Source organism: Grampus griseus (genome assembly GCF_964374135.1).
Source record: "Grampus griseus genome assembly, chromosome: 9".
Lineage (NCBI taxonomy): Eukaryota > Metazoa > Chordata > Mammalia > Artiodactyla > Delphinidae > Grampus > Grampus griseus.
In genome coordinates this window covers 91346925-91360791 of record NC_139003.1, presented here as the reverse complement: position 1 = coordinate 91360791, position 13867 = coordinate 91346925, and the positions used below count along the sequence as shown (strand labels likewise).

The following is a 13867-nucleotide window of genomic DNA, read 5'->3' as shown; positions in this document are numbered from 1 at the left end:
ATCACCTGATCCCCATTCCCCCACCAGTGCTCCCATAATATTTCTGAATATGAGCAGAAAGGGTTGATCTTTTAAAATCTGCATTTTTAGAACTCTCCTGTGCAGTTCTGTAACATCTGCAGTGCAAAGCACCGGGGACCAGGAAGTGCTATTCTGGAGATGAAAAAATAGCCCAGCTCTGTTTGCCAGCCTCTGCCTCACCTCACCGCTCGATGAAGACCATTTCTGCAGCAACAGAAGCTTTTGTTGACACCAGCGCCGTTAAGAGATTTGTACAGGTTTATGTCATGCTTAAGAAAAGCTTCTTCATCTTCTCCCATTTACTAGCTGTTGCTTTTTGCAGTTGATAAAGTTAGGGTTTTCCCTGTCCATGCCTTGATGGGGGTTCACAGTCAATATTTCATCATTTATTTGTTTGACTCATTATTTAGGAACGGAAACCTAAGTCTTGGAGTTGGAAGTGACTTTTTTTAGGTGCTAGTAAAACCGTCCGGCCGTCATGTGGACTGCTGAGAGTTGGCCCTGGCTGGCCGAGTGCATCTCACTGTGGCCATCCAGCAGCTCCTGGGACCTTGTTTCCATATGCTCTGCCAGCAACAACTCTCAAATTCTGGGTTTGGCTTTTTTTTTAATATGTCATCAGCTGTTATCTTCTTAATAGGCACTGAATGATACATGGTGCCTGTTGTCACTGACTCAGTGATGTCTGGGAATAACGAGCCGTCTGACACTCTGCAGTTTTATGTTGACGAACGACACATTCTCTTTGTCTCGATGACCAGCAGTGTCTGGCCCTGGCAGGCATTCCGTGTTTGTTGATTGAATAAACATTAGCTCTTCCCACTGTGAAAGACTCACTTTTCCTGGGTTGCACAACTTTAATCAAGCATTCTGACACCCTCTAAGGAATGCAAGAGAGTTTCAGCACCTAGAGTGTGAGGGAGCGTGGGTAGGTTTTCCTAGCAGGGAGGAAACGAGTAACACTGTAGAATCTGAGAGGATGCTCAGGGGAAAGGGGACTGTGTGATGCCACAGGGTGGACACAACACCATTTCCTGGAGCATTCTCTGGAGCCTCCTTTGCCCTCGTAGAATGTAGAGAGCGTGGAATACAGGGAGAGAACTCCAACTTGTGCCCACAACTCATAGTTATTGGTTTCATCTCCTTGGGATACATTGCCATCCTCTAACCAGTGAAAAGCACATACTTGCTGTCCCTGCTCTCTCTGTCCCATAAAAGGGAATCAATGCAGCTCTCTGCATCTGTCTTTTTGGGGAGAGGGAAGGATGCTCGTGGCTACCAAGCATACCATTAAACTTGGCTCAGTCTTCCCAGGAGGAGCATCTCATTTCATTCTCATGGGACCCCTAGGAAGAAGACATTATCCCCAGTTTTACCGACAAAGAAACCGAAATGCAGAGACGTTATCACAGTCTCCAAGGTGACTGCCTGACTTCAGAACAGGGCTCTGTGCTCAGAAATCACATGGCCAAGTTCACAGGAAATGCACAGTACCTCTCTTCTCACTGGAGTTAAAAAGAATATTGAGGAGAAGACAACAGACTTTTTCGGTCCCTCTTAAATATTTAGAATTGGAAAGTCTTTGTTGTTACTGTCAGCCCTCTCAGAATTTCTGTATGCCAAGACTAGGGATCTCTCTGCTACACTGCTAGTTTTTAGTTTTTGTTTTAATGAGAGAAACTCTTCCTTCACAAAAATACCTTACAAATGAGCCCAATTTGAAACACAGCTAAAAAGCAGACTTACTTCACCTGTCCTGGGGAAGAGGAACGTAGTCGCCGACTTCGTATTTTGTACCCTTCTCCTTAAAAAAAGCCATTCTGAGTGGGAAACTGCCAGGGTCACAGTTATTTTGTGAAAACAGTTTTAAAGGCTTTTCCACTGTTTATGCCCATAAATATGTCCATCTTTGAGAATTTGAGATGTTCTCAATAAATTTAATTCACTTGGCTGTTCTAGTACTAAACCATGTATATTTAATATTAAGAAAATGAACATTTATTGAGCAACCACTGTGTGTCAGGCACTGTTCTAAGCACTTTGCATGCACTATCATCACAGCGATATGAGACAGGCATCATTATCGTGATCATCATTTTACTTAAAGGTTAAGCAGTCTGTCTAAACTCAAGGAGCAACTCATGGCACAAGATCTCCACAAGATGGTGGAGTCAAAGGACCTGAGCTCACCTCCTCTCCTGAAAACACCAAAATCACAACTAACTGCTGAACAACCATCAACAAAAAAGGACTGAAACGTACCAAAAAAGATATTCTACTTCTAAAGACAAAGACGCTGCCACGGCGAGATGGTAGGAGGGGCACATTCACAATACAATCAAATCTCATACCCACCAGGTGGGTGACCCACAAACTGGAAAATAATTATATTGCAGGAGCTCTCCCACAGGAGTGAGAGCTCTGAGCCCCACATCAGGCTCCCCAGCCTGCCATAGGGAGTAGGAGTTCCCAGATGGCTTTGAAGACCAATGGGCCTTGATCACAGGAATGCCACAGGACTGGGGTAAACAAGCCACTCTTGGAGGGCACACACAAGGGCTCATGAGCATTGGGACCCAGGGCTAAAAAAAAGTGACTTCATAGAAGCCTGGGCCAGACCTACCTACTGGTCTTGGAGGGTCCCCTGGGGAGGTGGGGGGCATGTGGCTAACTGCAGGGACAATGACACTGGTGAGTGAGGTACTGGGTACTCACTGGCATGAGCTATCCTAAAGGCTGCCATTTGGACACCAAGACCTGGCCTCACCCAACAGCCCAGCGCCTCAGGCCAAACAACCAACAGGGTGGGAACACAGCCCCACCCATCACCAGACAGGCTGTATAAACTCCACCTGAGGCAACAGCCACCTCTAGACATACCCCTTGACACGGCCCTGCCCACCAGAGGGACAAGACACAGTTCTGCCCACCAGTGCCTCCAACCAGGAAGCCTGCACAAGCCTCTTAGACCAGCCTCATCCACCAGGGGGGAAATACCAGAGGCAAGAGGAACTACAGTCCTGCAGCCTGCAGAAAGGAGACCACAAACACAGAAAATTAGACAAAATGAGATGTCAGAGAAATATGTTCCAGAAGGAGGTACAAAATAAAAACCCAGAAGAAATACTAAGTGAAGTGGAGACAGGCAATCTACCTGAAAAAGAATTCAGAGTAATGATAGTGAAAATGATCCAAAATATCAGAAAAAGAATGGAGGAACAAGAAAGAAGACACAAGAAATGTGTGACAAAGAGCTAGAAGATTTAAAGAACAGAGCTGAACAATACAATTGAAATGAAAAATAGCTAGAAGGAATACATAGTAGAATAAATGAGGCAGAAGAACAGATAAGTGAGCTGAAAGAGTGGTGGAAATGACTGCTGTGGAACAGAAGAAAAAAAGAATGAAAAGAAATGAGGACGGTTTAAGAAGTGAATCCCCATAAGGTTATCAGCTGATTTTTCAGCAGAAACTGTGCAGGCCAGAAGGGAGTAGCAGGACATATTTAAAGTGATACAAGGGAAAAACCTACAACCAAGAATACTCTACCCAGCAAGGCTCTCATTCAGATTCAGTGGAGAAATCAAAAGATTTACAGACAAGGAAAAGCTAAGAGAATTCAGTAACACCAAACCAGCTTAATAACAAATGCTAAAGCAACTTCTCTAGGCAGAAAAGAAAAGCCCCCAACGAGAAACAAGAAAATTATGAATGGGAAAGCTCACTGGTAAAGGCAGACATACAGTAATGGTAGGAAATCATCCACACACAAATATGATATCAAAACCAGCAATCATGAGGAGAGTACAAATGCATTGGAAATGCATTTGAAATTAAGACACCAGCAACTTAAAACAATCTTGTATATATAGAAACTGCTATATCAAAACCTCAAGGTAACTGCAAACCAAAAATCTACGATACACACACACACACACACACACACACACACACACAGAAATCCAAACAGAACACTAAAGATAGTCATCAAACCACAAGAAAACAAAATAGGAAGGGAAGAAAAAAGACCTACAAAAACAATCCCAAAACAACAAAATGGCAGTAGGAACATACATATTGGTAATTACCTTAGATGTAAATGGATTAAATGCTCCAATCAAACAACATAGATTGGCTGAATGGATACAAAAACAAGACCCATATATATGCTGTCTACAAGAGACCCACTTCAGATCTAGGGACACATACAGACCAAAAGTGGGGATGGAAAAAGGTATTCCATGCAAGTGGAAATCAAAAGAAAACTGGAAACACACACCTGAAAGAATGCTCAACATCATTAATCATTAGAGAAATGCAAATCAAAACTACAATGAGATATCATCTCACACCGGTCAGAATGGCCATCATCAAAAAATCTACAAACAATAAATGCTGGAGAGGGTGTGGAGAAAACGGAACACTCTTGCATTGTTGGTGGGAATGTAAATTGATACAGCCACTATGGAGAACAGTATGGAGGTTCCTTAAAAAACTAAAACTAGAACTACCATACGACCCAGCAATCCCACTACTGGGCATATACCCTGAGAAAACCATAATTCAAAAAGAGTCATGTACCACCATGTTCATTATAGCTCTATTTACAACAGCCAGGACGTGGAAGCAACCTAAGTGTCCATCAACAGATGAATGGATAAAGAAGATGTGGGACATATATACAATGGAATATTACTCAGCCATAAAAAGAAACGAAACTGAGTTATCTGTAGTGAGGTGGATGGACTTAGAGTCTGTCATACAGAGTGAAGTAAGTCAGAGAAAAACAAATACCGTATGCTAACACATATATATGGAATCTAAAAAAAAAAATGGTCATGAAGAACCTAGGGGCAGGATGGGAATAAAGATGCAGACCTACTAGAGAATGGACTTGAGGACATGGGGAGGGGGAAGGGTAAGCTGGGACAAAGTGAGAGAGTGGCATGGACATATATACACTACCAAATGTAAAAGAGATAGCTAGTGGGAAGCAGCCACATAGCACAGGGAGATCAGCTCGGTGCTTTGTGACCACCTAGAGGGGTGGAATAGGGAGGGTGGGAGGGAGGGAGACACAAGAGGGAAGAGATATGGGGATATGTATATATATAGCTGATTTACTTTGTTATAAAGCAGAAACTAACAAACAATTGTAAAGCAATTATACTCCAATAAACATGTTAAAAAAACAAAAATCATTCATCTGAAAAAAAGAAAACTGGAGTAGCAATACACGTATCAGAAAAAATAGACTTTAAAATAAAGACTATTACAAGAGATAAAGAAGGACACTACATAATGATCAAGGGATCAATCCAACAAGAAGATATAACAGTTGTAAATATATATGCACTCAAGCTAGGAGCACCACAATATATAAGGCAAATATTAACAGCCATAAAAGGTGAAACTGATAGTAACACAATAATAATGGGGGAGTTTAACACCCCACTTACATCAATGGACATATCATCCAGACAGAAGCTCAATAAGGAAACACAGGCCTTAAATGACACATTAGACCAGATGGACTTAATGGATATTTATAGAGCATTCCATCTGAAAGCAGCAGAATACACATTCTACTCAAGTGCACATGGAACATTCTCCAAGATTGATCACATGCTGGGACATAAAGCAAGCCTGGATAAATTTAAGAAAACTGAAATCACATCAAGCATCTTCCAACCACAACGCTATGAGATTAGAAATCAATCGCAAGAAAAAAACTGTAAAAAACAGAGACAAGTGGTGGCTAAACAATATGTTACTAAACAACCAATGGATCACTGAAGAAATCAAAGAGGAAATTTAAAAATTCCTAGATACAAGTGAAAATGAAAATACGACAATCCAAAACCTATGGGATGCAGCAAAAACAGTTCTAAGAGACAAGTTTATAGCAATACAATCTTACCTCAAATACAATCTCAAATAAACAACCTAACCATACATGTAAAGCAGCCACAGAAAGAAGAACAAACAAAACTCAAAGTTAGCAGAAGGAAAGAAATCTTAAAGATCAGAGCAGAAATAAATGAAATAGAGACGAAGAAAACAATAGAAAAGATCGAAGAAACTAAAAGTTGGTTCTTTAAAAAGATAAACAAGGGGGGGGACCTTGAAGATGGCGGGAAGAGTAAGACGCGGAGATCACCTTCCTCCCCACAGATACACCAGAAATACATCTACACATGGAACAACTCCTACAGAACACCTACTGAAGGCTGGCAGAAGACCTCAGACCTCCCAAAAGGCAAGAAACTCCCCATGTACCTGGGTAGGGCAAAAAAAAAAAAAAAAAAAAGAAAAAACAGAGACAAAAGAATAGGGACGGCACCTGCACCAGTGGGAGGGAGCTGTGAAGGAGGAAAAGTTTCCACACACTAGGAAGCCCCTTCGCGGGCAGAGACTGCGGGGGGCGGAGGGGGGAGCTTCGGAGCCGCGGAGGAGAGCACAGCAACGGGTGTGGAGGGCAAAGCGGGGAGATTCCCGCACAGAGGATCGGTGCCGACCGGCACTCACCAGCCCGAGAGGCTTGTCTGCTCACCCGCCGGGGTGGGCGGGGCTGCGAGCTGAGGCTCTGGTTTCGGTTTCGGACGGAGCGCAGGGAGAGGACTGGGGTTGGCGGCTTGAACATAGCCTGAAGGGGTTAGTGCACCACGGCTAGCCGGGAGGGAGTCCGGGGAAAAGTCTGCACCTGCCGAAGAGGCAAGAGACTTTTTCTTCCCTCTTTGTTTCCTGGTGCACGAGGAGAGGAGATGAAGAGCGCTGCTTAAAGGAGCTCCAGAGACGGGCGCGAGCCGCGGCTAAAAGCACAAACCCCAGAGACGGGCGCGAGCCGCGGCTAAAAGCACAAACCCCAGAGACGGGCGCGAGCCGCGGCTAAAAGCGCGGACCCCAGAGACAGGCGGGAGACGCTAAGGCTGCTGCTGCCGCCACCAAGGGGCCTGTGTGCGAGCACAGGTCACTCTCCACACCTGCCCTTCCGGGGAGCCTGTGCAGCCCACCACTACCAGGGTCCCGGGATCCAGGGACAACTTCCCTGGGAGAACGCACGGCGGGCCTCAGGCTGGTGCAAAGTCACGCCGGCCTTTGCCGCCGCAGGCCCGCCCTGCACTCCATGCCCCTCCCTCCCCGCCGGCCTGAGTGTGCCAGAGCCCCCGAATCAGCGGCTCCTTTAACCCCATCCTGAGCAAAAAACAGACACCCTCCAGCGACCTACACGCAGAGGCAGGGCCAAATCCAAAGGTGAGCCCCTGTGAGCTGTGAGAACAAAGAAGAGAAACGGAAATCTCTCCCAGCAGCCTCAGAAGCAGCGGATTAAAGCTCCACAATCAACTTGATATACCCTGCATCTGTGGAACACCTGAATAGACAACCAATCATCCCAAATTAAGGAAGTGGACTTTAGGAGCAAGATCTATGATTTTTTCCCCTTTTCCTCTTTTTGTGAATGTGTATGTGTATGCTTCTGTTTGAGATCTTCTCTGTATAGTCTTGCTTCCACCATCTGTCCTAGGGTTCTATCCGTCCATGGTTTTTTTTTAAAATATTCTTCTTAATAATCAATTTTAATTTTAATAACGTTATTATACTTTACCTTCGTTCTTTCTTTCTTTCTTTCCTTCCTTCCTTCCCTCCTTTAGACAACGAATCATCCGAAATTGAGGAGGTGGTCTCTGACAGCAAGATTTATGATTTTTCCCCCTTTACCTCTTTTAGTGAGGGTATATGTGTATGCTTCTGTGTAAGATTTTGTCTGTATAGCTTTGCTTCCAACATTTGTCCTAAGGTTCTTTCCGTCCCCTTTTTTTTTCTAAGTAAGAATTTTTTAATTCAATAACTTTATTATACTTTATTTTTACTGTATCTTCTTTCTTTCTGTCTTTTTTCCTTCTTTCCCTCCTTCCTTCCTTTCTCCCTCCCTCCCTCCCTTCTTTCCTTCTTACCTTCTTTCCTTCTTTGCTTCTTTCTTTCTTCCTTGCTTCCTTCCTTCCCTCCTTTCCTTCTTTCTTTCCTCATACTTCTACTAATTCCCTCTATTTTTTCTCCCTTTTATTCTGAGCCGTGTGGATGAAAGGCTCTTGGTGCTCCAGCCAGGAGTCAGGGCTCGGCCTCTGAGGTAGGAGAGCCAACTTCAGGACACTGGTCAACAAGAGACCTCCCAGCTCCACATAATATCAAACAGCAAAAATCTCCCAGAGACCTCCATCTTAACACCAGCACCCAGCTTCACTCAACGACCAGCAAACCACAGTGCTGGACAACCTATGCCAAACAACTAACAAAACAGGAACACAACCCCACGCATTAGCAGAAAGGCTGCCTAAAATCATAATAAGGCCACAGACACCCCAAAACACACCACCAGACGTGAACCTGCCCACTAGAGAGACAAGATCCAGCCTCATCCACCACAACACAGGCACTAGTCCCCTCCACCAGGAAGCCTACCCAACCCACTGAACCAACCTTAGCCACTGGAGACAGACATCAAAAACAGCGGGAACTACGAACCTGCAATCTGCAAAAAGGAGACCCCAAACACAGTAAGATAAGCAAAATGAGAAGACAGAAAAACACACAGCAGATGAAGGAGCAAGATAAAAATGCACCAGACCTAACAAATGAAGAGGAAATAGCCAGTCTACCTGAAAAAGAATTCAGAATAATGATAGTAAGGATGATCCGAAATCTTGGAAATAGAATGGACAAAATGCAAGAAACAGTTAACAAGGACCTAGAAGAAATAAAGATGAAACAAGCAATGATGAACAACACAATAAATGAAATTAAAAGTACTCTAGATGGGATCAATAGCAGAATAACTGAGGCAGAAGAACGGATAAGTGACCTGGAAGATAAAATAGTGGAAATAACTACTGCAGAGCAGAATAAAGAAAAAAGAATGAAAAGAACTGAGGACAGTCTCAGAGACCTCTGGGACAACATTAAACGCACCAACATTTGAATTATAGGGGTTCCAGAAGAAGAAAAGAAAAAGAAAGGGACTGAGAAAATATTTGAAGAGATTATAGTTGAAAACTTCCCTAATATGGGAAAGGAAATAGTTAATCAAGTCCAGGAAGCACAGAGAGTCCCATACAGGATAAATACAAGGAGAAATATGCCAAGACACATATTAATCAAACTGTCAAAAATTAAATACAAAGAAAGTATATTAAAAGCAAGGGAAAAACAACAAATAACACATAAGGGAATCCCCATAAGGTTAACAGCTGATCTCTCAGCAGAAACCCTACAAGCCAGAAGGGAGTGGCAGGACATATTTAAAGTGATGAAGGAGAAAAACCTGCAGCCAAGATTACTCTACCCAGCAAGGATCTCATTCAGATTTGATGGAGAAATTAAAACCTTTACAGACAAGCAAAAGCTGAGAGAGTTCAGCACCACCAAACCAGCTTTACAACAAATGCTAAAAGATCTTCTCTAGGCAAGAAACAGAAGAGAAGGAAAAGACCTATAATAACGAACCCAAAACAATTTAGAAAATGGGAATAGGAACATACATATCGATAATTAACTTAAATGTAAATGGACTAAATGCTCCCACCAAAAGACACAGATTAGCTGAATGGATACAAAAACAAGACCCTTATATATGCTGTCTACAAGAGACCCACTTCAGACCTAGAGACACATACAGACTGAAAGTAAGGGGATGGAAAAATATATTCCATGCAAATGGAAACCAAAAGAAAGCTGGAGTAGCAATTCTCATATCAGACAAAATAGACTTTAAAATAAGGACTATTAAAAGAGACAAAGAAGGACACTACATAATGATCAAGGGATCGATCCAAGAAGAAGATATAACAATTGTAAATATTTATGCACCCAACATAGGAGCACCTCAATACATAAGGCAAATACTAACAGCCATAAAAGGGGAAATTGACAGTAACACATTCATAGTAGGGGACTTAAACACCCCACTTTCACCCATGGACAGATCATCCAAAATGAAAATAAATAAGGAAACACAAGCTTTAAATGATACATTAAATAAGATGGACTTAATTGATATTTATAGGACACTCCATCCAAAAACAACAGAATACACATTTTTCTCAAGTGCTCATGGAACATTCTCCAGGAAAGATCATATCTTGGGTCACAAATCAAGCCTTGGTAAATTTAAGAAAATTGATATTGTATCTTTTCTGACCACAACGCCATGAGACTAGATATCAATTACAGGAAAAGATCTGTAAAAAATACAAACACATGGAGGCTAAACAATACACTACTTAATAACGAAGTGATCACTGGAGAAATCAAAGAGGAAATCAAAAAATACCTAGAAACAAATGACAATGGAGACACAACAACCCAAAACCTATGGGATGCAGCAAAAGCAGTTCTAAGGGGGAAGTTTATAGCAATACAAGCCCACCTTAAGAAGCAGGAAACATCTCGAATAAACAACCTAACCTTGCACCTCAAGCAATTAGAGAAAGAACAACAAAAAAACCCCAAAGCTAGCAGAAGGAAAGAAATCATAAAAATCAGATCAGAAATAAATGAAAAAGAAATGAAGGAAACAATAGCAAAGATCAATAAAACTAAAAGCTGGTTCTTTGAGAAGATAAACAAAATAGATAAACCACTAGCCAGACTCACCAAGAAAAAAAGGGAGAAGACTCAGAATTAGAAATGAAAAAAGAGAAGTAACAACTGACACTGCAGAAATACAAAAGATCATGAGAGATTACTACAGGCAACTCTATGCCAATAAAATGGACAACCTGGAAGAAATGGACAAATTCTTAGAAATGCACAACCTGCCAAGACTGAATCAGGAAGAAATAGAAAATATGAACAGACCAATCACAAGCACTGAAATTGAAACTGTGATTAAAAATCTTCCAACAAACAAAAGCCCAGGACCAGATGGCTTCACAGGCAAATTCTATCAAACATTTAGAGAAGAGCTAACACCTATCCTTCTCAAACTCTTCCAAAATATAGCAGAGGGAGGAACATTCCCAAACTCATTCTATGAGGCCACCATCACCTTGATACCAAAACCAGACAAGGATTTCACAAAGAAAGAAAACTACAGGCCAATATCACTGATGAACATAGATGCAAAAATCCTCAACAAAATACTAGCGAACAGAATCCAACAGCACATTAAAAGGATCATACACCATGATCAAGTGGGGTTTATTCCAGGAATGCAAGGATTCTTCAGTATATGCAAATCTATCAATGTGATAAACCATATTAACAAATTGAAGGAGAAAAACCGTATGATCATCTCAATAGATGCAGAGAAAGCTTTTGACAAAATTCAACACCGATTTATGATAAAAACCCTGCAGAAAGTAGGCATAGAGGGAACTTTCCTCAACATAATAAAGGCCATATATGACAAGCCCACAGCAAACATCATCCTCAATGGTGAAAAACTGAAAGCATTTCCACTAAGATCAGGAACAAGACAAGGTTGCCCACTCTCACCACTCTTATTCAACATAGTTTTGGAAGTTTTAGCCACAGCAATCAGAGAAGAAAAGGAAATAAAAGGAATCCAAATCGGAAAAGAAGAAGTAAAGCTGTCACTGTTTGCAGATGACATGATCCTATACATAGAGAAATCTAAAGATGCTACTAGAAAACTACTAGAGCTAATCAATGAATTTGGTAAAATGGCAGGATACAAAATTAATGCACAGAAATCTCTGGCATTCCTATATACTAATGATGAAAAATCTGAAAGTGAAATCAAGAAAACACTCCCATTTACCATTGCAACAAAAAGAATAAAATATCTAGGAATAAACCTACCTAAGGAGACAAAAGACCTGTATGCAGAAAATAATAAGACACTGATGAAAGAAATTAAAGATGATACAAATAGATGGAGAGATATACCATGTTCTTGGATTGGAAGAATCAACATTGTGAAAATGCCTCTACTACCCAAAGCAATCTATAGATTCAATGCAATCCCTATCAAACTACCACTGGCATTTTTCACAGAACTACAACAAAAAATTTTGCAATTTGTATGGAAACACAGAAGACCCCGAATAGCCAAAGCAATCTTGAGAACGAAAAAAGGAACTGGAGGAATCAGGCTCCCTGACTTCAGACTATACTACAAAGCTACAGTTATCAAGATGGTATGGTACTGGCACAAAAACAGAAAGATATATCAATGGAACAGGATAGAAAGCCCAGAGATAAACCCACGCACATATGGACACCTTATCTTTGATAAAGGTGGCAGGAATGTACAGTGGAGAAAGGACAGCCTCTTCAATAAGTCGTGCTGGGAAAACTGGACAGGTACTTTTAAAAGTATGAGATTAGATCACTCCCTAACACCATACACAAAAATAAGCTCAAAATGGATTAAAGACCTAAATGTAAGGCCAGAAACTATCAAACTCTTAGAGGAAAACATAGGCAGAACACTCTATGACATAAACCACAGCAAGATCCTTTCTGACCTACCTCCTAGACAAATGGAAATAAAAACAAAAATAAATAAACAGGACCTAATGAAACTTCAAAGCTTTTGCACAGCAAAGGAAACCATAAACAAGACCAAAAGACAACCCTCAGAATGGGAGAAAATATTTGCAAATGAAGCAACCGACAAAGGATTAATGTCCAAAATTTACAAGCAGCTCATGCAGCTCAATAACAAAAAAACAAACAACCCAATCCAAAAATGGGCAGAAGACCTAAATAGACATTTCTCCAAAGAAGATATACAGACTGCCAACAAACACATGAAAGAATGCTCAACATCATTAATCATTAGAGAAATGCAAATCAAAACTACAATGAGATATCATCTCACACCAGTCAGAATGGCCATCATCAAAAAATCTAGAAACAGTAAATGCTGGAGAGGGTGCGGAGAAAAGGGAACACTCTTGCACTGCTGGTGGGAATGTGAATTGGTTCAGCCACTATGGAGAACAGTATGGAGGTTCCTTAAAAAACTACAAATAGAACTACCATATGACCCAGCAATCCCACTACTGGGCATATACCCTGAGAAAACCAAAATTCAAAAAGAGTCATGTACCAAAATGTTCATTGCAGCTCTATTTACAATAGCCCAGAGATGGAAACAACCTAAGTGCCCATCATCGGATTAATGGATAAAGAAGATGTGGCACATATATACAATGGAATATTACTCAGCCATAAAAAGAAACGAAATGGAGCTATTTGTAATGAGGTGGATAGACCTAGAGTCTGTCATACAGAGTGAAGTAAGTCAGAAGGAAAAAGATAAATACCGTACGCTAACACATGTATATGGAATTTAAGAAAAAAAAATGTCATGAAGAACCTAAGGGTAAGACAGGAATAAAGACACAGACCTCCTAGAGAACGGACTTGAGGTTATGGGGAGGGGGAAGGGTGAGCTGTGACAGGGCGAGAGAGAGTCATGGACATATACACACTAACAAACGTAGTAAGGTAGATAGCTAGTGGGAAGCAGCCGCATGGCACAGGGATATTGGCTCGGTGCTTTGTGACAGCCTGGAGGGGTGGGATAGGGAGGGTGGGAGGGAGGGAAACGCAAGAGGGAAGACATATAGGAACATATGTTTATGTATGACTGATTCACTTTGTTATAAAGCAGAAACTAACACACCATTGTAAAGCAATTATACCCCAATAAAGATGTTAAACCCCCCCCAAAAAAAAAGATAAACAAAATTGATAAAACTTTAGCCAGCCTCATCATGAAAAAAAGGGCGAGGGCTCAACTCAATAAAATTAGAAATGAAAAAGGAGAAGTTACAACAGACACCACAGAAATACAAAGGATTATAAGAGACTACTA

General features: G+C 41.4%; 1 protein-coding gene across 1 annotated transcript in view; it reads left to right on the top strand.

Moving 5' to 3' along the window:
- VPS41 (VPS41 subunit of HOPS complex) overlaps positions 1 to 1966 on the top strand; it is a 188684-nt gene extending 186718 nt beyond the window's left edge. The window contains exon 29 of the mRNA XM_082661461.1: positions 91 to 1966. Coding sequence (XP_082517587.1) covers positions 91 to 171 — 81 coding nt within the window. The 3' untranslated portion in view covers positions 172 to 1966. The remainder of the gene's footprint in view (positions 1 to 90) is intronic.
- Positions 1967 to 13867: the final 11901 nt, after the last annotated feature.